The sequence below is a fragment of the Equus asinus genome, chromosome 14 (assembly GCF_041296235.1).
Source record: "Equus asinus isolate D_3611 breed Donkey chromosome 14, EquAss-T2T_v2, whole genome shotgun sequence".
Classification (NCBI taxonomy): Eukaryota; Metazoa; Chordata; class Mammalia; order Perissodactyla; family Equidae; genus Equus; species Equus asinus.
The window spans coordinates 35159138-35183546 of NC_091803.1; the positions used below are offsets into that span (position 1 = coordinate 35159138).

General features: G+C 48.0%; 1 protein-coding gene across 2 annotated transcripts; it reads left to right on the forward strand.

The window, feature by feature from the left end:
* Window positions 1–1802: 1802 nt before the first annotated feature.
* COQ7 (coenzyme Q7, hydroxylase) lies at window positions 1803–14275 on the forward strand. 2 transcript variants are annotated; one of them, XM_014853471.3, is made up of 7 exons: window positions 1803–1961; window positions 7046–7224; window positions 8412–8526; window positions 9273–9412; window positions 10026–10094; window positions 10780–10858; window positions 13476–14275. In XM_014853471.3, the coding sequence occupies exons 1-6, from the start codon at window positions 1889–1891 to the stop codon at window positions 10855–10857; spliced, it is 654 nt and encodes a 217-aa protein (XP_014708957.2). In that variant the 5' UTR covers window positions 1803–1888; the 3' UTR covers window position 10858; window positions 13476–14275. The 2 variants fall into 2 exon arrangements, with proteins under 2 accessions (XP_014708957.2, XP_070340955.1); XM_070484854.1 differs by lacking the exon at window positions 13476–14275 and having other exon boundaries at window positions 10780–11000.
* Window positions 14276–24409: the final 10134 nt, after the last annotated feature.

The following is a 24409-nucleotide window of genomic DNA, read 5'->3' on the forward strand; positions in this document are numbered from 1 at the left end:
ACATCACACAGATGGATTTTTTTTTTAACCTTCTCTTGCTGTTTAACATTTTGTTTCCAAATTTTCCTGATAAGAAATAACTGGGACATCCATAAATCTTTGTCAACATCTTTTCTTCTTAGAGACAGAACCTAGAAGTGGGATTACAGCAAAGATTTAGGACAGTTTAAAGCTTTTGAGAGCCAGATTTACGCTCTCAATGGTGTCAACAGAAATAATTCATAATCAATCTATAAATCAAAATTGGGGTGAGTTTATTGTGAGTTAACCCTAAGGACTATATAGCCCAGGAGAGTACCTTCACAAAGGAAGGAAGCATTCCAAAGAAGTGGGGTGTACAGAGTGGTTATAGACCGTCTTGGAACAAAGAGCATACATCCCACATGATAGGAATGTCCCTTAATAATCACGAGATTGCTTTGCTGGCACAGCAGGTTAGTGGTCTCAAGGTGAGCACAGCAGGTCACTAATTAATCCTTAACTTTTAGGAAGAGATGCTTATCCTTAAAGACATGCAGATATGAGGGGGAAACTACATCCCTATCTTTAAGGACATCATTCTTGTCTCCGGGACATTGTAAATGTTTGAAGCAGATGTACAATGCCTGTTCAACAGGACACATCAGGCCCTTTTGGAAAAACCAGGTCAGGCCAAATTAGTTTTAAACCAAATGGCTTCCTCATATACTCCAATATATCCTATCACTTGTCATTTATTCATCAGTGGCTTTATATGAGAATATTAATATCACCTTCACTTTCACTAAGTATTTAGGTTAAAATTACTTAAATGTTTTACAATAACTTGGATTAAAGATATATACAATCCCAGGGTATACAATAAAAAATGATAAGCCCCTTCTCACAATCCCAACCCTCTGAAGTTACCAATATTAAACGTTTTGTTCTATATCCTTCCAGATCGCATCTTTGATTTTTTGCCCTCATATATATACATTAAACATTCGAACAATTATTTCTGCTGGATAGACCCCTAGAAGCAGGATTGCTGTATCAGTGGATATGAATTTTATAAAAATATCCAACAAAAATTTTTTTAAGACCTTTTTTTAGAGTAGTTTTAGGTTCATAGCAAAATTGAGAGGAAGGTAGAGATTTCCCATCTGCTCCCTTCCCCCTACACACGCATAGCCTCCTCCATTATCAACATGCCCCGCCAGAGTGGTACATTCATTACAATTGATGAGCCTACATCCACACATTGGATTTGCGCTTTAAAAAGTCTGATAAACCTCCCCTCTCCACTCCACCCTTCAAGAAACCAATTTGCACCAATATACACGCACACCAACAGGAAAGTGGAGACAAAGTAATAATAATAATACATGCTCTCCGTAGAAAATCTGAAAATAGAGAAAAGGACTAGGAAGAAATTTAAAGTTGCCTGTCAGCCCCAACACCTAGAGATAACTGTATTGACCGTGTGGTGAATTTAATTTCAGCATGCAATTTCTACTGAAGTGGATGTTTGATACGGAGAAAAATCTCCCTCCACGTTGGCAAAGCAGAAAATACGATGGCGAAGCCAGAAAGAATTCCCTCATGTTCCTCTTTCCCAGGAAGTTAAGTGACAAATCTCGACTCTGTCCGGATCTTTGAAAAAAATACAATTTAGCATTCTCATCTCCATGGCAACCCGAGGCTCCTTTACCAACGCTCGGCTCTTGAGTGATTGATAGTGATGACATCCAATAGAATATTCTCACTTGCCATTTCCAACCAATTGGATGGAAGCGGGGGCCTAGGGGCGTTTCCATCGATGCAAAGGCGGGTAGCGCCTGTCTTACGTGTGTTTTGCGTCATTAGTGTGCGCCAAGGGCACGTTTGGCCCGCGTCGCCCTGGGGAGCGGCTCCTGTTTTCAGGGCCATGAGCTGCGCCCGGGCGGCGGCCGCTCGCTCGCTGTGGCGGCTGTGCACGGGCGCCCGGCAGCCTCTCTCAGGTAAAAGGCATGTGCAGCTGCCCCGCGCGCTGGGCCGGCGAGCCAGGGAATTTTCGCCAGCGGCGTTTGCCGGAGAGGTCACGGGGGACGCGTGTATACGTCACAGCGCTGCGACGGAGCGCGACTAGGAGGCTTGAAGCGCGGGGCCGCGGGCGGGGCGGGGCGTGGGGTGCGCTGCGAGAAGGCTGGTAGGGCGAGGGTGGTTCTCCGCAGGGATGCTCCGGGGCGTCCGTTCCGGGGGCCGCGTTGGGGAATGACGTATTTGCACGTCTGTGCTGTGACGTCACTGCAGATGTGGTCGGCGTTCCGGGCTGAGGACAGTGGGCGACCTTGAAAGCTCAGTGTCCCACGGTGTCATTGTAGCCTTCGCTCAGGGCCTCTCCAGGCCAAGGGCGGTCGTTTGACCAGCAGCATCGCCCCCCCCAACCCAGCTTGTTAGAAATGCAGATTGTCAGGTCCCATCCTTGACCTCCGGGTCGCTGTGCCTGTCTCTTAACAAGACCTGCGAATGATCTGTGTGCAGTGTAAAGTTTAAGGAGCACCAGGGCGGGGGGAGAAGCGTGAGATTTGGAGTAGGAGATTTGGGTTTGGGTCCTGGCTTCTCTCCTCGTTTCATCTCAGAAAATTGTGAGGTCATTTTCTCAAAGTTAAATCATTCGTGTACCATCTTCAGGATCTTTGCCTTATAGCAATACCACTTGTGCTTTTAATTACTAAATGTGTTTTTTCTATAGCTGTGTTCCATTTTTAAATAATGTCACGGAAACTAAATCCTGAGGGTAAACGGAAAACCAGTATCGCCTGCCCAAAATAGAGTAATAAAAAATACGCTGAAAACAAAAAGGTACTAAATTATATTAGATACTGTTGCTTACCGAGGCTTGAACACAAGACTGTCTTTCTGGTAAAAAAGGGAGATCAGCAAGGGTTAGGAAGGTGTTCAGAATATACCAGCTGTCAGTAGAGACAGCCTCCTTGATGAAATCAAAAGGATTGGAAGAGAATTGAAAAGAGAATAACTCATTACATTGATGTTGTTTAATGCATATCCATAGCCACTTAAGATCTTCCCATACTCCCCTTAAAACCTCCTAGGTACCACCATTGGGATGTGTTTCATACTTTGGGAAAGCATGAATATAAAATGATGCATTTGAGAGCTGCTAGCACTGGGCCTTAACTTTATTTTATATTGTTTTAAAGTGTGTAACAATACAGGCAAAACTCAGGACTGTTGAACATGAATTTTAATGCTCCTTCGTTGAGCCGATGAACATAACAGAATAAGAATCATTCTTTTCATTTATAAAGTTACTTTGCTTCCTATATCTTCTCTTCAGGATAACTCAGTAAGAAAAGTTTTATTACTGTATGTTTTCCCTTAAAAAGGACTAACCTGATTATTGCCAAGTTTATATTAAAAATCAGGTTATATTAACAACTTGATTATATGCTAAGTAAGAAAAGGTGATTCTGTGTTTTAGAATGCAGTTTAAGAGTACATCATAAAGGCATAAAGATATTCAGTCTTTGACCCAGTAATTCTATTTCTGAGATGCTAAGGAAATAACCCCATTTATGAAAAGCTTCATATTTATTACATCATTATTTATATAGAGAAAAATTGGAAATAACCTGTGTTACAATGGAAGTAATGTGTGATACTGGCTGACCTATTATATAGCCGTTAAAAATGACATTTACTCAGAAAAAAGCCAAAATAAAATATACTTAAATTTCAGTAATGATTACTTCTTACTGGTGGGATTATGGATGATTTTAATTTTCTTCTTTATAATTTTATATATTTTCCAAAGTTTCCACCATAAATAACTTGTAATTAGATAAGAAATTTATTTTTAAATAATGCTCAGAATAAGTTTATGGTAACTGAAAAAACAGCATAACAAATTGTACATAAAACATAATCTCGGTAGGAACACAAACAGGAGCGTAAGGAGATATGACAACTGTTCATACTGATTGCCTCTAGGGGGCAGCACCGTGGGGGATTTTTGTTGATTTCATCTTCCTGGTTTTCCAACTATAGTGGGAGAAGAGTGTGTGTGTGTGTGTGTGTGTGCGCATGTGCACACAATACTAAGAAAGTCTCCATTGCTTGCAGGATTTAATTCACATCCCTCAGCATGCTCTCCATGCCACAGGGACCCCAGATGACATTTTAAAAATGGAGCTATAATTCACATGCCATAAAATTCACCCTTTTAATTTGTACGACTCAGTGGTTTTTAGTACATTCACAAACTTGTACAGCCATCACCACTATCTAATTTCAGAACAATTTTACCCCAAAAGAAACCCTGTGCCAATTAGCAGTCACTCCCCATTTCCCCCTTTCCCAGCCTCTATCAATCACTGATCTACGTTCAGTTTCTATTAATTTATCTATTCTGAACATTTCATACAAATAGAATCACACAATGTGTGGCCTTTTGTGTCTGGTTCTTTAACTTAGCATAGTGTTTCAGGGTTCGTCCATGTTGTAGCTTCCATCAGTGCTTCATTCCTTTTTATTGTCAAGTAATATTCTATTGTATGGCTGTACTACATTTTGTTTATCAATTGACGGGCATTTGAGTTTTCACTTTTTGGCTGTTGCAATTCATGCTACTATGAACATTCCTGTACAAGTTTTTGTGTGGACATATGTTTTCAATTCTTTTGAGTATATGTATACATATGTTCCATATCTATGAGTGGAATTGCTGAGTCATATGGTAACTCTATTTTTAACTTTTTTTTAAAATTTTTTAATTTTTTCCTTTTTTCTCCCAAAGACCCCCAGTACATAGTTGTGTATTTTTAGTCGTGGATCCTTCTAGTTGTGGCATGTGGGATGCCGCCTCAACATGGCTTGATGAGCAGTGCCATGTCCATGCCCAGGATTCAAACTGGTGAAACCCTGGGCTGCCGAAGCATGGCGCATGAACTTAACCACTCGGCCACGGGGCCGGCCCCCTATTTTTAACTTTTTGAGGGATTATTTTGCGAAGCAACTACACCATTGTACATTCTTAGCAGCAACATATGAGGGTTTCATTTTCTCCATGTCCTCACCAACACTTGGAAATATCTGTCTTTTATTATAGCCATTCCAATAGGTATAAAGTGGCATCTCATTGTGGCTTTGATTTGCGTTTCCTTAATGACTAATGATGTCAGGCGTCCTTTCATGTGCTTACTGGCCATTAGTATATCTTCTTTGGAGAAACAGCTAGTTAAATCTTTTGCCCATTTTTAAATTTGGTTATTTATTTATTGTTAAGTTGTAAGGGTTCTTTATATATTCTGGACACTAGTCCCCCAGATATATAATTTGCAAATATTTTCTCCTATGTGTTGTCTTTTTACTTTCTTGATGGTCTCCTTTGAACCACAAAAGTTTCAATTTGATCAAGTCCAGTTTCTCTCTTTTTTCTTCTGTTGTTTGTGTTTTTGGTGTCATAGTTAGTAAACCACTGCCTAATCCAAGGTCATGAAGATTTATACCTAAAAAAAAAGAAAAAGAAATGCTGATTCTGAATTGTCTGAGATTAGTGTTAGAGACAGGACATGTGTTTTCTGCCTCTAGCTCCATGTCCTTTCTGTGGTCCATTCCATGCTTTTTAAAGACACCTTGCAGAGATTGTGAAAGGATAGAAATGGCAAATATCACGATACCCAATCCTACACACGTTCCCCCCAAAATTACTTGTTAGTTGCCTAAATCTGGAAAGTGGTGCAGTGCTGGGAAATAGTCTAGTGTGTTCTGAATACGAATAGAATCCGACCCCTTCCCCACTGGGAGTCAGCTGTGTGTTTGAACGCATCTGTCGCTCAGCCTCTTGCTGTCTCTCAGTAAATGTTTTTGAGGAGTCCTGAGTTGTCTCTAAAGTCCTTTCCCATTGACGTGGCTTGGGGTGGGAGTAACAAATGAAAGAACAAGCAGACAAGGTTATTCTGAGAAATTCAGCGAGCTCATCATTTTTGGTTCCTGAGCCTCATCATCCGCAGGGAGATCAGTGTGATGGAACCTGCAGTCTGTGGACCTGGAGGCAAAAACTTGTGACAGGCTGCCTTGACCTTGTCAGATGGCTAAAATCATTCTCCACGTAACAGCATGACTGTGGAGCACGGTGACCCGTTGTCTGATGGCACAGAGCTGAGCAGTACATTATACTTTGCAGAGCTCAGACTCTCCAGTTTCTTTTTTTTTTCCGAGGAAGATCAGTCCTGAGCTAACATCTGCTGCCAATCCTTCTCTTTTTGCTGAGGAAGACTGGCCCTGAGCTAACATCCATGCCCATCTTCCTCTACTTTTTATATGTGGGACGCCTACCACAGCATGGCGTGCCAAGCGGTGCCATGTCCGCACCCGAGATCCGAACTGGCGAACCCCGGGCCTCCGAAGCGGAATGTGCGCACTTAACCGCTGTGCCACCAGGCCGTCCCCACCAGTTTCTTGAGTCAAACATGCTCCGTGTGATGGAGCAGGCATTGCGGGGGAAGGAGTGCGTCAGAGCTGGGTCCCCGCGCCTCAGCACTCCATGCGCACCCTCCTTTGTTTAGAGTGTGGCATGTAAAACAAAGAACTCGAAAAGTTCAAGTGCAGAACCACCCCGAATTCCACCAAGCCTGCCCCGTCACCCTGTGTCCAAAGCATCGGCTGGGAGGAGCATCCATGGTTTTGAAAGCTCCCTGAGGGGGTTTGGTGCAGCCGGGGCTGGGAAGGAAGTGAGCTGGGAGGGGCAGGTGGACTGGAGAGCTGTGCCCGTCTAGAGGCAGCTGCCACACTAAGTGCTTGGTCAGAAAACAGGCTCGATATTTCCAGATCCCATACACTTAAAGTGACACCAGAAAGCCAGAAATCTTACTAAAGAGGTAAAATCTCCTGTGCTTTAAGTGTTGGTAACGAATTCACTTTTTAAAAAAACACTGCAGGTTAAACAGAATACACTTAGGAGTGTATCCCACCCATGGGGAGCTCATTTGTGACCTTTGTTCTAAGGGCCCCCCTTCTGTCTGTGAAAGGAAATGTCTCAGTTTTACCTGAGAGTAACGAAGAATAACCACTTGCATTGCAGCTTATGGAAGAAGAATCGGTGTCAGATTTTGCAGTTCAAGAATGACTTTAGACAATATCAACTGGGCAGCTGTGGATCGAATAATCCGGGTGGATCATGCAGGTGAATATGGAGCCAACCGCATCTACGCAGGGCAGATGGCCGTCCTGGGCCGGACAAGCGTCGGGCCGGTCATTCAGGTGGGCACTCCTGTGTGTCTTTCAGCCTGACCTCCTGGACAGGGGTATCCAAAGGCCTTCAAGGAGTGAATCACATTCGCTCATGCATCCCCAAGGGAGGTGCTGTGCTCCCCAAGAGAGGAAACATTGGTTATTGCGGGGGGGCAGGGAAGGAAGAGGGAAATGCACATTATTCTTTATATGTATAAAGCACAGACAGCCTTCTGGTACCTAAACAGGCCCACAGTGTCTCTGTAGTGTTAAAATGTCATGGGGGGGGCGGGCAGTAAGGAACAAAGGGTTGACATTCACTGCATTAGGTGAAAGCGCTGGCTGCCCAGAGGTGGTGGTCCTGCCCCCGCGGAGGTATATTGAGAGGCAGAGGGAGGGGCCTGGGCATCATAGTCACACAGACCCATGGTTCTCTTCCATCTGGTACTTGCATGACCTTGGGAAGTCACATGAGGACTCTGGGCCTCCATTTCCATATCTGCAAAATGGCCTGCTAACGCCTACCTCATTGGCTCTTCGGGAGGAATAAATGAGCTGGTGGGGAGCAGCTATTTCAGTGCCTGGCGTGTAACAGACACTCAGCACAAGTTACATTGCCTGCTCTGAGTCCTTGGGCAAGGTGCTTAACCTCTCTGTGCCTCACTCTCTTCATCTGCATGATGGGGATAGTAACAGTCTGTCCTTCACAGACTCAGTGTGTTGCCTACAGAAGGTTATTGGACAACGCCTGGCCGCCTAGGAAGTGCCGTGTGTTGACTCTTGCTGTCATGCTCCCTTTCCCTCCAATGGAAGTGAGACTTCCCTTCTCGCAGCCTGGAAGGGAGTTGCACCATAGCTAATGTCCTGCCCTCCCCCTTTTTATGGGCTCCTGAAGCATCTCGTTTCTCGTGGGTGGTGACCCTCGTGGTATAATAGGCACGTGGTGGCTCTGAGGAGCCGTGGTCCGTGGCACGCTTCTCTGGAACTGAGATAACAGGCTCGTGTCTTGGTTCATTGGCACTCTTTTCTCTGTAGCCAGGATTCTTTCCAGTCTTGCTTCTTCCTTTGGTGACTCAGCCTGGAGCGGCAGTTTGCATCCCTTCTCTGTTCCCATTTTGCTTCCTTTCTCCCACGTGGACATGGCGTGGAGCTTTCTTGGTATACAGCAGGCGGCCTCTATGGAATGCTCGCGTTCTTTCTTTTTATGTTTCTTACAGAAAATGTGGGATCAAGAAAAGGACCACTTGAAAAAGTTCAGTGAGTTGATGGTTACGTTCAGGGTGCGGCCGACGATTCTGATGCCCTTTTGGAACGTGGTGGGGTTCGCACTGGGTACGTGCCCGTCCGGAAGAGCTTATGCGAGCTTAGGGATCTGGGAGGATTAACTGGCCGAAGTCCCGATTCCACAATTCTCGCTGTGTCCTCTTACAGCCTTTTTATTTACTGACTATTTTCCTAACGTTAAGTTCCCTGGCTTTTTTTTTTTTACTTAAATTTATTTAAGATAGAGTCTTTACACCAGTACTTTCATAAATAGAAGGGACAGTAAAAATAAACACAACAGAGGGGAAAAAAATCTAGAGTGATGCAGGTGTGGCCACATGTTCCCTGATAAAGGTTCTAAGCCTGGGTCTGCTCACTCTTCATAAGGGAGAAGCGTAAATGGTTCAGAAAAATCAAAGACAGACTCTCCCCACGTGAAGGCTTTCTCCTTGCCTTACTCAGAGGGTTAGAAAGAGCATTAAAAGAGAAAAGCATTCTTACTGTGTGACTCTGGGTTTACTGCTGTGACAGGCTACCCCCTGAAACAGTGGTTTCCAACGGGGGCACGTTGCTCCTGAGGACACTTGGCAAGATCTGGGGACGTCTTTGGTTGTCACAACTGGGGATGCTACTGGCATGTAGTGAGTAGAGGCCAGGGATGCTGCTAAACATCCTACGATGCCTGGGACAACCCCACCACCAGGAATCAGCCAGCCGCAAAGTCCGTAATGGCGAGGCTGACAAACCCTGACCTGGCTCGAGCTCCCTTCCTGGTCCCCGCCCCATCCCTCACTGCTCTGGATTTGACCCTCCAGGCGTGGGCACCGCGCTGCTTGGGAAGGAGGGCGCGATGGCCTGCACGGTGGCTGTGGAAGAGTCCATCGCACATCACTACAACAACCAGATCAGGACGCTGATGGAGGAGGACCCCGAAAAGTACGAGGAACTCCTGCAGGTGATTGACTGCACTCTGGAAGGGGGCTGACGTGCAATTTGGTAAGACGAGAAAACAATAGAACGTTAGGAAACGATGCGGCCTTAGACATCTAGGTCAGTGCTTCATCTTGAAGGAAACGGAGGGGCCGCTGAAGCCGTGTGCCCTGGGCACGTGCTTGGGCAGAGCCGGGACCAGAACCCGTAGCCCAGGCCTGTACTCTGTCCTCTTCCAGGCCTTTGATAGGTCCTGAGCAAATGCTGCGAGCATGAACCCTTCAGGGTAAGTGAATGAGCAAGTAGATGTCCTCTGATAATTTTCCACTGTAAGTAAGGGACCGTTGCATTTTTTTAAGCCTGTATCAGAGGTTGGTGAACCATGGCTGTGGCTGCCCGCCTGTTTCTGTGAGTGAAGTTTGATTGGAGCACAGCCACGCCCATTCATCTGCACGGCCATGGCTGCTGTCCCCTCTCCCGTGGCAGAGATGACTGGTTGAGACAGGGGCCTTCCAGCCCGCAAAGAAAGTTTGCCTCCCCGTGTCTCAGACGATACTGCAAGGCCTTAGCCTCCAAAATAAGACAGACGGCAGGAGAGCTGAATGCTGACCCGCTTTGATTTCTTTTCATTTAACCAGGTGATAAAGAAATTCCGGGATGAAGAGCTTGAGCACCACGACACAGGCCTCGAACACGACGCGGAACTGGTGGGCATCCCGCTACTGTCTGCCCGGGCTGCTTTGGGGCCTGACTTGGAAGGTTGGGGGGCGGGAAAGTTTCTGTTCCCAGAAAAGTAGATTTCAAAGTGACCGCAAAAGAAAGTAAGCCAGAAAGCAAGCCCGCGCTCTGTCCCCAGAGGGATCTTGTTTGTCGCTTCCTCCCGTACCCTCCGCCCCAGCAGCTGCTTTTCACTTCCAGCGAGCAGCTGGGTGATTCACATGTTTTGGCAGAAGCAGAGGCATTCCAATCTTTTCAATAGGTTTTTCTTCCATTTTAAAATAAATTGTGGGGCCAGCCCGGTGGCCCAGCGGTTAAGTTCTCAAGTTCCGCTTTGGCGGCCTGGGCTTCACTGGTTCGGATCCCAGGCGTGGACCTATGCACCACTTGTCAGGCCATGCTATGACAGATGTCCCACATATAAAGTAGAGGAAGACAGGCATGGATGTTAGCTCAGGGCCAATCTTCCTCAGCAAAAAAAAAGGGATTGCCGGCAGATGTTAGCTCAGGGCTAATCTTCCTCAAAAAAAAAATAATAATAAAATAAAATAAGTTTTTTTCTTAGATCTTATTTCTTATCCAGAGAAGTCTCACCCCTGCCATGCCAGGCCAGCGTCTTACAGCTGAAACAGAACATATAACGTGTTTCTTTTGCTTGCTTCTTGTTTTTAACAGGCTCCAGCATATGCCGTTCTCAAGAGCATTATCCAGGTCGGATGCAGAGTGGCGATATATTTATCAGAAAGATACTGAAGTATGTCCACTTCTTGTCTATGAAAGATGATGGTAATTTAACAAGTGCCACTGGCAGAAAAGGAAATGCACAATTATTGTTACGTGAATTTTGTTGATAAACGGCGAGAGGTTTTTTTGTTAATAAAACTCTCCAGTGTGGATTCTTTTCTCTGCTGCGTCATGCCATAAGGCTGACGGTTCACCAGCTGCATTCTAGTTTCAGCAAACAAAGTTTAGCCTTGTTTGGTCCATTGTTAATTTTTCCTCAAAACATCAAGAATGAATCATTAAGAAAGTAACAGGAGGGGCCGGCCCGGTGGGGCAGCGGTTAAGTTCGCACGTTCTGCTTCTCGGCGGCCCAGGGTTCGCTGGTTCGGATCCTGGGTATGGACATGGCACCACTTGTCAAGCCATGCTGTGGCAGGCGTCCCACGTATAAAGTAGAGGAAGATGGGCACGGATGTTAGCTCAGGGCCAGTCTTCCTCAGCCAAAAGAGGAGGATTGGCAGCAGCTGTTAGCTCAGGGCTAATCTTCCTCAAAAAAAAAATAAATAAATAAAACTTTTAAAAAAAGAAAGTAACAGGAATCTTCACGAGAAAAAAAAATTGTTGAGTTTACTGGTGACAAGAGGTAATTTAAAACACGAGGGCATTTAAGATGGAAAAGCAAGACTGTCACGTCCATCGGGTGAGTGGAGGACTGTCATCATTTCCATTTTGAATTGTAGAGTGAGAGCAGGTTACTTCCATCAGAGAATATACTACATTGTGGATTATTTAATTGTCTGTGATCAGGTGAGGCTGTCTTCTGATACTAATTGCGGTAAATTAAACACGGGAGAGGAGAGTTAGTGACATCCTTTGGTGCTGGGTTACACCCACACGTCTGTAGGAGGGTTTGTGCCGTCAGTTAACAGCTGAAAAGCCAAGTTCCTGTGCAGTTGCTGCGTCGTGCCTGCGTTATTTTATAAGTGTGCATTTTATGTCTTTCCTCTATCAGACTGTGAGCTCATGGAGGGCAGAACGTCTTTTCCGGTTCCTGGTACATTTAGCCGTACTGTACACAGGGACTGTATGAGTCCCTATTCAGAGAGATGATTTGCAGCTATTTTCTTCTTTGCTGTGGGTCTTTTTTTCACTTTCTCTTTTTTAATCTTTATTTTTATTTTTTGTTTTGTTTTTTCTTTTTTGAGGAAGATTAGCCCTGAGCTAACATCTGCCAGCAATCCTCCTCTTTTTGCTGGGGAAGACTGGCCCTGAGCTAACATCCATGTCCATCTTCCTCTACTTTATATGTGGGACACCTGCCATAGCATGGCTTCCCAAGCGGTGCCATGTCTGCACCCGGGATCCGAACCGGCGAACCCCGGGCCGCCGAAGCGGAACATGCGAGCTTAACTGCTCTGCCACTGGGCTGGCCCCTTTTTTTTCACTTTCTTAATGGTGTTCTTTAAAGCACAAAAGTTTATTTTGGTGAAGCCTAATTTATCTGTTTTTTCTTTTGTTGCTCGTGCTTTTCTGTCGTATCTGAGAAACTGTTGCCTAATCGAAGGTCACACAGATTTACCCGTATGTTTTCTTTTAAGAGCCGTGGAGTTTAGTGTTACCATTTAGATTTTTAGTCTGTTTTGAGGTCAGTTTTGTATATGCTGTGAAGTAGGGGTCCAAACTCCTCCTTTTGCATGTGGCTGTCTAGCCTGTGGGTTTTTTAAATCATCAGCAAGAAGCAAAGAGAATGACCTTCCTTCCATTCACCTGTACACTTGAAAGGGTGAATTTCACGGTGTGTGAATCTACGGCAATAACAAATAGAGGATTTATAGTTTTATGTGTATTTGGAAGCAAACCTAGGCTGTTGACTGGGGAAATGGTGTGTTCAACGTGCCACCCTTCAAGCCAGCAGAGCACATAGAGGCCGTAGCTTCTGAGATGCTGGCGTTGTTCCTGCCCTCCTGTATCAAAGCTACTTTCGTAAGGTTTGCAATCTTTGAAGACACACTGTACAATCCCGATTAAAGGCCCAGATTCACTGCTGTTTGTTTAGCATCCCCTTCAGAATCCATGGCTGCTGTCTTATGCTTCTGAGAGCTTCCAGCACAAGACTAGAGAGACTTTCTGAATCCTCCTTTGATTTAATTCCATTACAGCTTGTCCTCGTGTATTCACGAGGTAATCTCGTCTTTCCCTTACTTCACTGCTCTGACCTTTCAGGGGAAATGTGATTTTAAAATTGGACCCCATCCAAAGATGATGCCAGGATGACAAAGGGTGTTATTCTTGCAAGCAGCGTAGTTCCGAAGAGGACATCTGCGCTGTCTAGTTCTTTGCACGTGTGTTGGATTTCCTTGCTACTCAGAGTGTGGTCCATGGACCAGCCGCAGTGGTGTCGCCTGGGAGGGTGTTCAAAGTGCAGAATGTGCGGCTCCTCCCCGGAGCTGCTGAATCAGAATCTGCATTTAACAAGATGTGGTGGTCTTAAAGTATGTCCACACATTCCTTGATGCTCCCCTGGCCTGGAGTGTGGGCTGTACTTAGTGACTTGTTTCTAAGAAACAGAATGTGGCGGAAATGATGGCGTGTGACTTCCAAGGCTGCCAGGTCATGAAAGACATTACAGCTTGTGCCCTTCCCTCTAGGATCACTCTCTGGGGGAAGCTAGTGCCACGTGGTGAGGACACGCAAGTAGTTCATCTCTGGAGAGGGTCTCATGGCCAAGAACTGAGGCCTCCTGCCAACAGCCATGTCTGTGTGGCCTCTCGGGGGTGAAGCCTTCAGCCCCGACAAGCCTTCAGATGACAGCAGCCTCAGGAGAAACCCGGAGCCAGAGTCACCCAGCGAAGTCACGCCTGCATTCCTGACCCTCAGCAGCCACGTTAGATAATAAACGTTTGCTGTTTGCAGCCGCTGGGTTTCGGGGTGGTTTGTTACCCGGCACTGGGTAACCGATCCAGACATCTCCAGGTGGTCTGGAAGCACATTCATGTTTGAGAAGCACGGAACTAGATCTTGAACTCCTGGAAGGCAGAGGCCATCATAGTCATTCCCGTATCCTCAGAGCATGGCACAGTGCCTGGCAGTCGCTAAATTTTTGTGCACCAACCACAAGATTGCCCTGTTTCTAAAAAAAGTTTCTGTAAGAAATAACGCATGTGTGCACATGGTGAAATACTCTGACAGTGCTAGAGGGTCTTCACAGCGACGGGGTCTCCCTGCAGACAGCTGGAGTAAGTAAGGCAAACCTGGCAGCTTGCCTTACTTTGCGGTTACTTGTTAGCAGTCGGCCACAAACGACAGTATGTTGTTTTCTTTCTTTTTTTCTCACTTTTCAGAATACCTCAAAATCAAATATCTGCGTTTAAAAAAAAAAAACAAAACTTCCAAACTTATCCCCTAGAAGTGACCATTAATAATAATTCATCGTGTTCTTTCCAGACTCAAAATCTGTCATCCATCCGTGTCTGTGTTTGGGTTTGGGTTATTCCTAAATGGAAGAACATTGTGCATCTTGACCTACCATTCGCGTTTTCATTTAGTGATCTGGGTTGGCCATCTTTCCCAAGTCAGTACGTATAGATCACCCTTGTTCCTCCAATTGGTGCAGCACTCTTCCATGTGACAGCAGAGCCCCAAGGAGGACCGCCACACCGCTGGCCCCTCCCCGCGGGCTGTCCTGTCTGCCTCCTGAATGCTCCCACCACGCACTGGACACGTGCTCACCTGTCCCCTCGAGGAGGCGATGGAGGCAGAGTCTGCCAGGGGCTGGAGGCCTTACCCCCTAGGCCGCTCCGCCTCTTGTTTCCTCTCTTCCCTTATCGGTGGACGTTTGGGCTATTATTACAGAATGTGGGGGCCTCTAATGCTGCAACGGGCCCCCTTGGAACACAGTCTCCATGGAGTTTGAGGAGGAGGGACCCCTCGGGGCTCCTGACCTTTTGCAGACGGCATACCTCCTTGAGAGTATGATAAGCGCGCTGGAGCCTCTCCCAAGCCCTCCCTAAGACCTCTTGATCCAGGCGACCTGAGAAGGAAACATGACCTTTCCCAACCGAGGGGAACAAAAGAAAGCTTTCCTCAAAACCGCGCTCTCCAGCTCTGCGGGAGCACAGAGCGCTTTTCCGCGGACCACGTTTATTTTCAAAGCTTTAAAAGGTCCCTCTTGCCCTCGGGGCCGCGCTTCCTCCCACGGCTGCCTCCCGACCGGCAGCCCCGCCGGCGGGGATGCAGCGCGCGGCTCCTTTGAGCCCGGGCGGGACCCGAACGCCCGCTGCCTCCCGCGCGGCCACCCGAGGGCGCGCTCGGCCCGGAGTCCCCAGGCGGGCCCGCCGCCAGTTCGCCAGTCCTTTCCAGAAGGTCGCAGGGACACCGCCTGGCGAGCAAGGCCGGCAGTGGCTACGTGTAATGCTAATCTGGCGCCAATAATCCCACCTCCTGGTCCCCGCTGGTGGCCGGGAGGGGCATGTCTCATTCGGGCATTCGACCCGAGCGTCCTCATCAGGGAGGAGGCATTCCCTTCATCAGGGAAGGGAGAGAGGGAACCCGGGGGGAGGCTGCCTCGTCTCTGCCTCGCTGAACGACATGGAGAACTCAGCTCCCAGCACCGAGCGGTGGCCGAGAGGCAGGCCTGGGCGATTCTGCACGGGTCCCCCTGCTCCCCGGACACGCCCTGCTCGCACACGCCCTCCCCCGCCCCGCATGCGCAGCGCTTTTCCTGCTGGAGGCTCTTTGCCCTGCCACGCCCTCATCTCCCAGGGGATGTCTTCCCAGACCCCCTTCTCCTCCCCTCCCTAGCCCCATGGGACCGTTGTTACCAGCTGGCCTGCCATCTCTCCAGCCTGGCGGGGAGCTTCTCCAGTTCCACTGGGGTCCCCAGCACCCGGGGCGTGGCAGGCCCGCAGCCCCCGTCTGATTAACTCATCTAAGCTGAGAGATCACGCGGACTCATAGCATGGCCCAGAAGGAATGGAGACAAGTAGTTACAAGTAGGGACAGACCAGCCTGATCTCAACATGAACACGCCTGGAAACTTCTCGATCAAAGTCTGAAGTGGGAAAGGAAGGTCACCCCTGTGCGTGTCCCTCAGTCCTCTTGTCCATCTGCATCCGAACCGGGCATGAGCCTGACATTTAAGCCGTGACCATGTCTCAACTCTTCTCTTTGGAAATGCTTTCTATTTATTGTCTCTGTGTTCTGTTTTTTGAGAATTTCTCTTCTTGATCCTTTCTTCTTTTTTTTTTTTAAAAAAAGAAATCTCAATTCTATTTCCAGGGTTATGCAGAATTTCCTAATGCTTAATCCTGGAATTCTTAACTAGGCATGCACATAAGAATAAACTCTTAAGATTAAAAAAAAAAATTCAGATGTTGCTGCTCCACCCCGTCCAACCGAAGCAGAAGCTAATGGGCTGGGCCTCAGGGATGCTGTATTTGAAAAGCTCCCACGGGGGCTGGACATGCAGCCCTGGTTCAGAATCAGTATCTTAATCCCACAACGGCGGTTAAGCTAAATCTACCCCCCCAAAAGATGCTTTTCTCCTACTTTTCTGGGGCTGATTCAGATTTCCATTCTGTCCCACTTTTCCCGCACTGTTTTCTGGTAAGATGTGACTTGTTCCCATTTTTTCCAGCCCATTCAGTGCCATGACAGCTGGAAACATATTCCAGACCATCAGTGGATACAATGGTGAAGGGCAATGCTCCTTGTTCTTCCCAGGGGAGAGGGGCAGACTTTGCAGTATTTTCCATGCCTAACTTCCAAGTGACTTTAACGAAACGATAAAAAATTGTACGGAGATGCCATCTGTTGCACTTACTTGCCGATGTTCGAGGGTGGATGGGACCCGGCTGAGGGCTCTGTGGGAACCCAGAGGCAGCGTGGCATGATGGTCTACACGCCCCGAGTGTGAATTCTCACTCTGCCTCTTACCAGGTGTTAGCTAACCTCTCTGTGCCTTCATCTCCCCACTTGTGGAATGACTGTACCTGCGTTGTCGTGGTTGAACCTGCAAACAATCCACAGGAAGCCGGTCACAAAGGACCACAGGTTACATGATTCCATTTGCGTGAGATGTCCAGAATGGCAAAGTTATAGAGACAGAAGGTAGGTTAGTGAATGCCTAGGTCTGGGAGTGATGGAGGTGGCAGTGTGTGTGTGTGTGACAGCTAAGGGGTTCAGGGTTTCTTTAGGGGGTAATTAAATTGTTCTAAAATTGACTGTGTGATGGTTGCACAACTCTGTGAATAGACCAAAAGCCACTGAATCGTACACTCTAAATCGGTGAATTGTGTGGTGTGTGAATTCTCTCTCAGTAAACTGTGGGTTTTTTTAAAGGTGTATGGTCATGCACCCAGCACATCTCCTCTGCCTGCCCCGTCAGGCCTGGGGGTCACAGCAGCTTCCGACTGTCACAGGCCCTTGGGGCTTCACCATTTATGAGGTTTCGGTTCCCTTCATCTTGCCCTCGCCTTTCTGAACAGTCCCATCCTTTAACTCCCTGCAGTTTCCCCTTTTGAGAGTGCCTCTCCTTCCTGCCAGGGCCCTGGCTGCACAGAAGGGCCTCTCCAGAAGAAGAGCAGAACCTGTTGGCTAATCAGGAGGGACTTGTGATGGTTAATTTTATACACCACTTGACTGGGTCGTGAGGCGCCCAGACATCTGGTCAGACATTATTCTGGGCGTGTCTGTGAGGATGTTTCTGGATGGGGTTAAACTTTGAATGGGTAGATTGAGTAAAGCAGATTGCCCTTCCCAATGTGGGTGGGCCTCGTCCAATCAGTTGAAGACCTGAATGGAACAGAAAGGCTGATCCTGCTGAAAGTAAAAGGGAACTCCTCCTGCCTGCTGAACTGGGATGTCGATCTTCTCCTGCCTTTGGCCTCAAACTGAAACGTTGGCTCTCCTTGGGTCTGGAGTCGCCAACTTTCGGACGGGACCTCCCCCATCGGCTCTCCTTGGTCTCCAGCTTGCCCACTGCAGATCTGGGACTTCCCAGCCTCCGTAATCACATGGGCCAGTTCCTTGTAACAAATCTCTTTCTTTCTCTTTCTACATCCTATTGGTTCTGTTTCTCTGAGGAACCCTGACTAATACAGGACCTGCAGGAAAGATGAGTCAATAGGGGACTTTCAGGCTGAATGACTAGGAAAAGGATCCAAAGAGGGGACAGAAATCAGGGACTCCAATTAAGGGAAGTCGACTGCTTTGGGGAGAAGAAGTTCTTTTTCATTCACAAGCATTTATTTAGCACCTGCCCTGTGCCAAATAGAGTGCCGGCCACTGGGGATTAAGAGATCCACCTGGTTCCTAAATTAGATGCCAAAAATCCATCCTTGACTATCGTCAGCCTCACCCTGAACATCAAATTAATCTTAAAATCCATAATCTTGCCTCCCTGAATTCTCTCAAACCCATTTCCTCGGCAGGTAGAGAGGACTCTCATTGGCATCGCCATCTGCATCCTTTAGATCCACGACGTTTAGTAATGACTTCACTTAGAGTCCGGGAGGCCCATGGAAATAGCTCAGGCGTCTGAAGAATTACTGTATGTGAAGTTAGGAAGTAGAAAGTCGTTGGGATTGATCCGAGTATATAGACGTAAAGCATATTCCGCAATTCTGTATTATTTAAGGCGAGAAGGCAGGGTGTTGCTAAAATGTTGATGTTTGTTGGGAGATGACATGGTGTCCAAAGGAAAATTACCTGCAATTTTTCTATAAAATGTCGAAACAGGGCCTAGAGTGGAAAGAAGCTGGGAAGGGGGGTAAGAGCATCTTCAGAGAGGGAGAAAAAGACGCCCCTCCTGGGTGACAGCTACGGCTGAGAGTCCGGCCTCCTGGGGGTCACCCCGTACGTACTGCATACTCTCTCCCCATCTGAGGGGGGGCGACCTTAAGAAAGCCACTCCAAGAAGGGAGCGCTTGGACCACCGGCACCTCCTTGGAGTTCCGAGGGGCATCGTGCTTCCCCGCCCATTTCCACGGGGGCCCAGGGGCGGCGCTCAGACTGCACGTCAGCTTTTGGGGGGTGGGCTCCATTCTCCACGGCAGGAATCCAACGGCAGGAAGACTTTCCTGCCCCTTCCTCATGTCCTTCCTTGTGTTCCGGCTGAACAGAGATGACGGAAGGAGTAAATCACTTTATAAAGGAGCCTCTGCCTTTGGTACTGATTCCTAAGTAGCCTTGAGCAAAGCTGGAGATGAGGTGGAAGTTTCATTGGGTTTAAAAACTTCAAAGCCATGCCATTTTCTCTGCATTCCCATCATCACTTCTCAAGTATTGACCGCCATCATCTCTTACCCGATGCCACAGTCTCCAGTGCAGCCAGTGTTGTCTCCCTCCACACTGCAACTCTGTGCACATGTGACTATGTTTGGGTCAGCAGAATATAAATAGAAGTTCTTGGGTGGGACTTCCAGGAAACCTCCTTAGGGATGGGGCAGACAGTTGGAGCTGGCCCTTTTTGCCTTCCTCCAACTCTTGCTTCCAGCCTGGGATGTGGATATGATGGCTGGAACTCCAGCAGCCATATGAAACCATGAGGCATCTTTGAGGAGGAAAGCCCTATGCCGAGGATGGCAATGCAGAAAGACAGGAAGATTCCAGGTCCCTGGTGACCATGACACTGCCACACCATCCCTGGACTGCCCACTTTCTGACCTGAAACTCTTACTGTGTTTAAGCCACTGTTAGTTTTGGCGTTTGTTAATAGCACCCGAAAGGTATCAACCCTAATTGATACTTTTAGTGCATGATTTCAAGTCTTAGGGGAGACTCCATTTCCCTAGGAAGCCTTCTTTCATCTCCCACTCTCCTATACGAATTCTCTTCTAGCGGCTCCCATACGCCTCCTGTGTCCCGTGCCATAGCCCTTATCACATTGCACGTTAATTACCTGTTTGCTTGTCTCCGTGACCCACCAGCCTGTAGCCTCCCCAAACAATGGCCCTTGTCCCTCCTGTTTATCACTGTGGTCCCAGTGCCAGCACAGCATATGACCCATTGTGGGTGCTTCATCAATACATGTTAAATGAATGAATGAACGAATAAACGAATGAGTCAGGCGGTGTTGACTAAGACAGTCTCTGCCCCCAGGAAGCTCACAGCTTAGATTTCTGCTTTCGATGGGGTAGCTGTGAAGAAATTATTCCAAGATCAAGAAGGCAGAGTGGATAGCAGTGCCACTGTCCCAGTGTGCCATTTTCTTCATTCATTAACTCCAAGAGTGACCTTTATCTGGAGGTCAACCACGGCATTCGGGGCTTATCTGCACAGATGGCCAGAGCTGAGCATGGGACCAAGGAAGGGTCTAGAGGCCTTGCCCATTTGTCTCCACACGGCCTCTTCAGAGGAGTCTGGTTTCCTGCAGCATGCTGGATGCCCCAAGTCCCCGCCTAGAGGTCTCTTCTGCACGTACAGTTCGACGTGAGCCAAATGACACGTGCACAAGGGTATTTGCTGGGGGATTGCTTGTGATAGAAAAGATTGTAACCGACCTCAACACCTGCCAGGAGGGGACCAGCCACACCACCTACGATTCAGCCCTTCCAGTCATCGCTCTGCAGCCGTTAAGAATGAGGTGGCTCTGTTTACTGTAATATGGAAAAATCTCCAAGAGATGCTGTAGTGGGGGAAGCGAGGCGCAGAACTGTGCGAATAAGTGCAGCTCGAATGCCAGCTGCCCCACTTCCCCATGGTGACCTGGGGCCAGCTCTTACATCCCCAGGTCAGGGGTCAGCAAACTCTGGCCCCGGAGCCAAATCCAGCTGCTGTTGTGAAGAAAGATTTACTGGGGCACAGCCACACCCTTCGTCGACACATCTGTGGCTGCTTTCCCGCTACAACGGCAGCTTGAGTAGTTGCAACAGAATCCGTAGGACCTCAAAACCTAAAGTCTTCACTCTCTGACCCTTTACAGAAAACATTTGCCGACCTCTGATGCAGGCCGTCCTCTCCTCACCCTTAAGATGGGTCAACGAAAACGCAACTTGCTGCATAGAGACTGTAAGGATTATGGAACAGAATGAACATAAAAACGGCTTCGCATTTACAGTAAACTCTCGATAAATGTAGTAGTTATTATGATTTTCCCCTGATTATATTCTCCTTTTCTTCCAGTAGAAATTGTCCTGGAGCTATTTAACCAAAATCAGTTTTCTGCAAATCCAAGTAGGTTGCTTTAGCTATTAAAGAGTAGCTTCCAAATCTAGCAAATGTGTGTGTGAGTGAGTGTGTGAGTGAGTGTGTGTGTAGGTGTGTGTGTTGGGGGGGGGTCGGCATTGAGTTGAGGGACGGTAGACCCACATTTGTTAAGCCCCTATGTGCCAGGCGTGGGACAGTTGCTTTCCGTGCGTTACTTAATCCTGATCACCCAGGAACTAGAAGATCAGAAGGAAGCTGATGTCACCGTTCGTAAGTCTCAGACCCAGCACTGTGTACCTCCAAACCACACGCTCTTTCTGCTAGAGAAGCACCTAACTCCTGAGCTGGGCCCACCACAAGGAAGCCCCTGGACCACCTCACACCTCCCCTGTGGTTTGTCCAGGGCAGCCCTGGTCAATGCCTGTTGTCCGAATTAATTATCCACGGTCACCATTTTCCCTCTCAAGGGTGTCTGAGTTTGAACGATAAATTCTGTGGTCCCCACTGTAACGCATGAGGCTTTAGACATCAGCTCAGTGAGGGGTGAGATCTTTGTTCTGTTCACTGAGTGTATCCCAAGCACCTAGAACAGAGTGTGGCACATAGTAGGTGGTCGAGAAGTATGTGTTGAATCAGTGAACATTGAGCGAATTATCGGTAATCCACACAGCTGCCTGTCAGGTGAACAGAAGCCGCAGAGTGAGATAAGGACGGTTCTGTGAACATAACTCTGAACATGTGTGGGTGCCTGGCTGCTGGCCCCTCCCTGTGGTTGCAGCGAGCACAGCTTGTTTGGGTCTGGGGATTTTACTCATGCAAATAGAACACCTGCTGCATCCCGGGTCTGGTCTGGGTTGGGCATCCCCCATGAATGAGGTGGGTATTGCTCAAGGCCTCCTAAAGGATGGGGGTGCTGGTGGGTCCCTCACGCAGGGTCAGAAACTAAATACATCAAATCAACACCAAAGAAAAGTGAGGTAGATTATGTGCCCAGCGCAGCCCCGACAGGCAGAGCTGACAGTGCATCCCTTTTACGCACAAAGTGTCATGGGCCACTTTCAGCCGCAGAAGAAAGCCCGAGCTCTGAGGAGGGCTATAAAAAGACAGCCGAATCCACTCTTTCTCTCCTCACAGTGTGCCTTAAACAAAGGAGGAAAAGCGAAGGGCCTCTGTGTCCAAGGGAAAGGTACGCAATGGCAGCTGGGCATCTTGTCAAGCTGATGGGCAGAGCATCGAGCAACAAGTAAGTTGCCGCTAGGCTGGGGCAGCCCGATGTGGTCAGGCGAGAGCCCGCCAGTGTGGCTGTCAGCAGAGGGGGCGTCCCATCCTGCCAGCCCTCGGGCCCAGCAGGCGGGGGCCGGGGAGGGGCTGTGGGGAGGCTGCTCAAGAGCTGCAGAGCGAGGAGTCTGAGATCATTGGCGATGCCAGCTCTCAAGGACTCAAAAATCACTTCTCCATTTGTGACGGGTTCAAATGGGTCAGAGGAAGGGCGTCATATCCTCCAGCGAGAGTGTTCGAAACTGCAATCGATGAGAGTTGTGGCAGGTTTCAGAGACAATAAGCATCCTTTTCAGCGCAGGGATGCGAAGGGGAAGGTTCCAGAGTCAACAAGCATGGTGAAAATCACGTATTGTCAAAGATACCCTGGAAAGAATTTCTTAAATTCCCAGCAAACACAGCATGTCCTACCTCCCAGCATCTCCGTACACCTAGTTAATTTTTCCAGGGTGGGAACCCGTCGCTGTGTTTCTCTGGTTGAGCTCTATAAGAAATTGTTTCTTAGGATCATGTTGAAGAGAAATTGCAATCTAAATATTAGTTGCCCCCAACAGATGGGAACTGGACGGAGAGAGGGGACAACAGCCGATTTCCAGCTCCCTTCTCACACTCATCGCCAAGTGTGTGCTCACCAGACTCGTGGTAGATGGGTGGTTCCCCGGCAACGTTTACACTGTGACTATAATATTCTCTCTCTCCGTCTCTCTCTCCAGTCCCTGCTCCCTTCTTTCTGCCCTATTTTTATGGTTGAATTCACATAAATTAAAAGTGTTCCTACTATACTCCAGACCTCCACAATTTCCATCCATTTCCATATGTTTAAACTTCATTTCCAAGAGTGTTCTTCTGAGCCGTCTTAGAGGCACAAATGAATTGGACACATTGTGGGGCTCGGTGTAGGGAGGGGCTTCTCTGTGCATAGACATTTGGGTGCCCGTGGAGAGATTAGGGTACCACCCAAAAAAGTGACCAATATTAAAAAACAGGCACTTTTTCCAGGTCATGGGGTTTCAACAGACCCGCTCATCATTCAGTTAGCTTGTTACAACATTCCTGGCATCTTTACTGAAAATCCTGGCAGCCGTATCCTGTCTCTGTTGAGGTCAAAGCAAACACTGGTGTGAAACCCACCAGGGCTGTCCTCTTTACCAACTGTCCCTCACGCCCGTCTCCGTGGAAATCAGTTATTCAGTAGAAGGAAAGCAAAAGGCCAGGAGCTCAAATAGGATCCAAGGGACAGTGCTATAGGCTGTGGGTGTCCCCTCTAAATTCATGTGTCAAACTCTGACGCCCAAGGTGATGGAACTAGGAAGTGGGGCTTTGGTGAGGTGGTTAAGTCACGAGGGTGGGGACCTCCCAAATGGGATTAGCGTCCTCATAAAAGAAACCCCAGAGAAACCCCTCGCCCCTTCTGCCATATGGGGACACAGCAAGAAGATGACCATCTACTGATCTAACTGAGGACCATTAGTCCTCACGAGACTGGCTGGCACTTGATCTCGGCGTCCTAGCCTCCAGAACTGTGAGAATTAGATTTCTATTGTTTATAAGACACCTAGTCCTTGGTGTTGTGTCATGGTAGCCTGGACGGACTAAGACAGACAGCATCCAATGACGGAGAGCAGCTGTTGCCACCACTCCAGAGATGAGCTGTGGGAATCTGAAGAAGGGATTTGGAAAGAAGGAAACCTACCTTGCTCTCGCTTCCAATCCCTTAGAAGAGAGACTCAAAGCGACCTAACTATAAAAAGTCTAACATCAAGCATGGCTGGATCCGGGAGCTCAAATGAAGCCATCAGGAATTTCCCTCTCTGTGCTCTGTGGTCCTTTCCTCTCCAGCCAGCCTTTCCCCTTGGTGGTAAGATGCCGGCCAGCATCCTCAGGCTACATGATCCGGCCTCATAGATCAGCAACTCTGATGGAAAAAGCGCTTCTCTTTGAATCTCTTTGAATGATGCTGCCACGAACAAGGCCGGAGTAGCCTCCTGGAGAATGAGCAATGACGTGCAGCACACAGGCAGTTCCAGCCCACCAACCACTGCCCATGCGAGTCAGGCCATCCCAGACCATTCAGTTCCAGCCAAGCCACCAAGAGCCCACAGAGATCAGCTGAGCTGGCCCAGACCAAAGAACCACTCTGCCAACCAACAGAACTGTG

Excerpts from the sequence above, each read along its gene's own strand:
- COQ7 (XM_014853471.3), top strand. The coding sequence starts at position 1,889 with ATGAGCTGCGCCCGGGCGGCGGCCGCTCGCTCGCTGTGGCGGCTGTGC. Across the intron at positions 1,962-7,045 it reads CGCCCGGCAGCCTCTCTCAG|CTTATGGAAGAAGAATCGGT; the intron begins GTAAAAGGCATG and ends CTTGCATTGCAG. Across the intron at positions 10,095-10,779 it reads TCGAACACGACGCGGAACTG|GCTCCAGCATATGCCGTTCT; the intron begins GTGGGCATCCCG and ends TGTTTTTAACAG.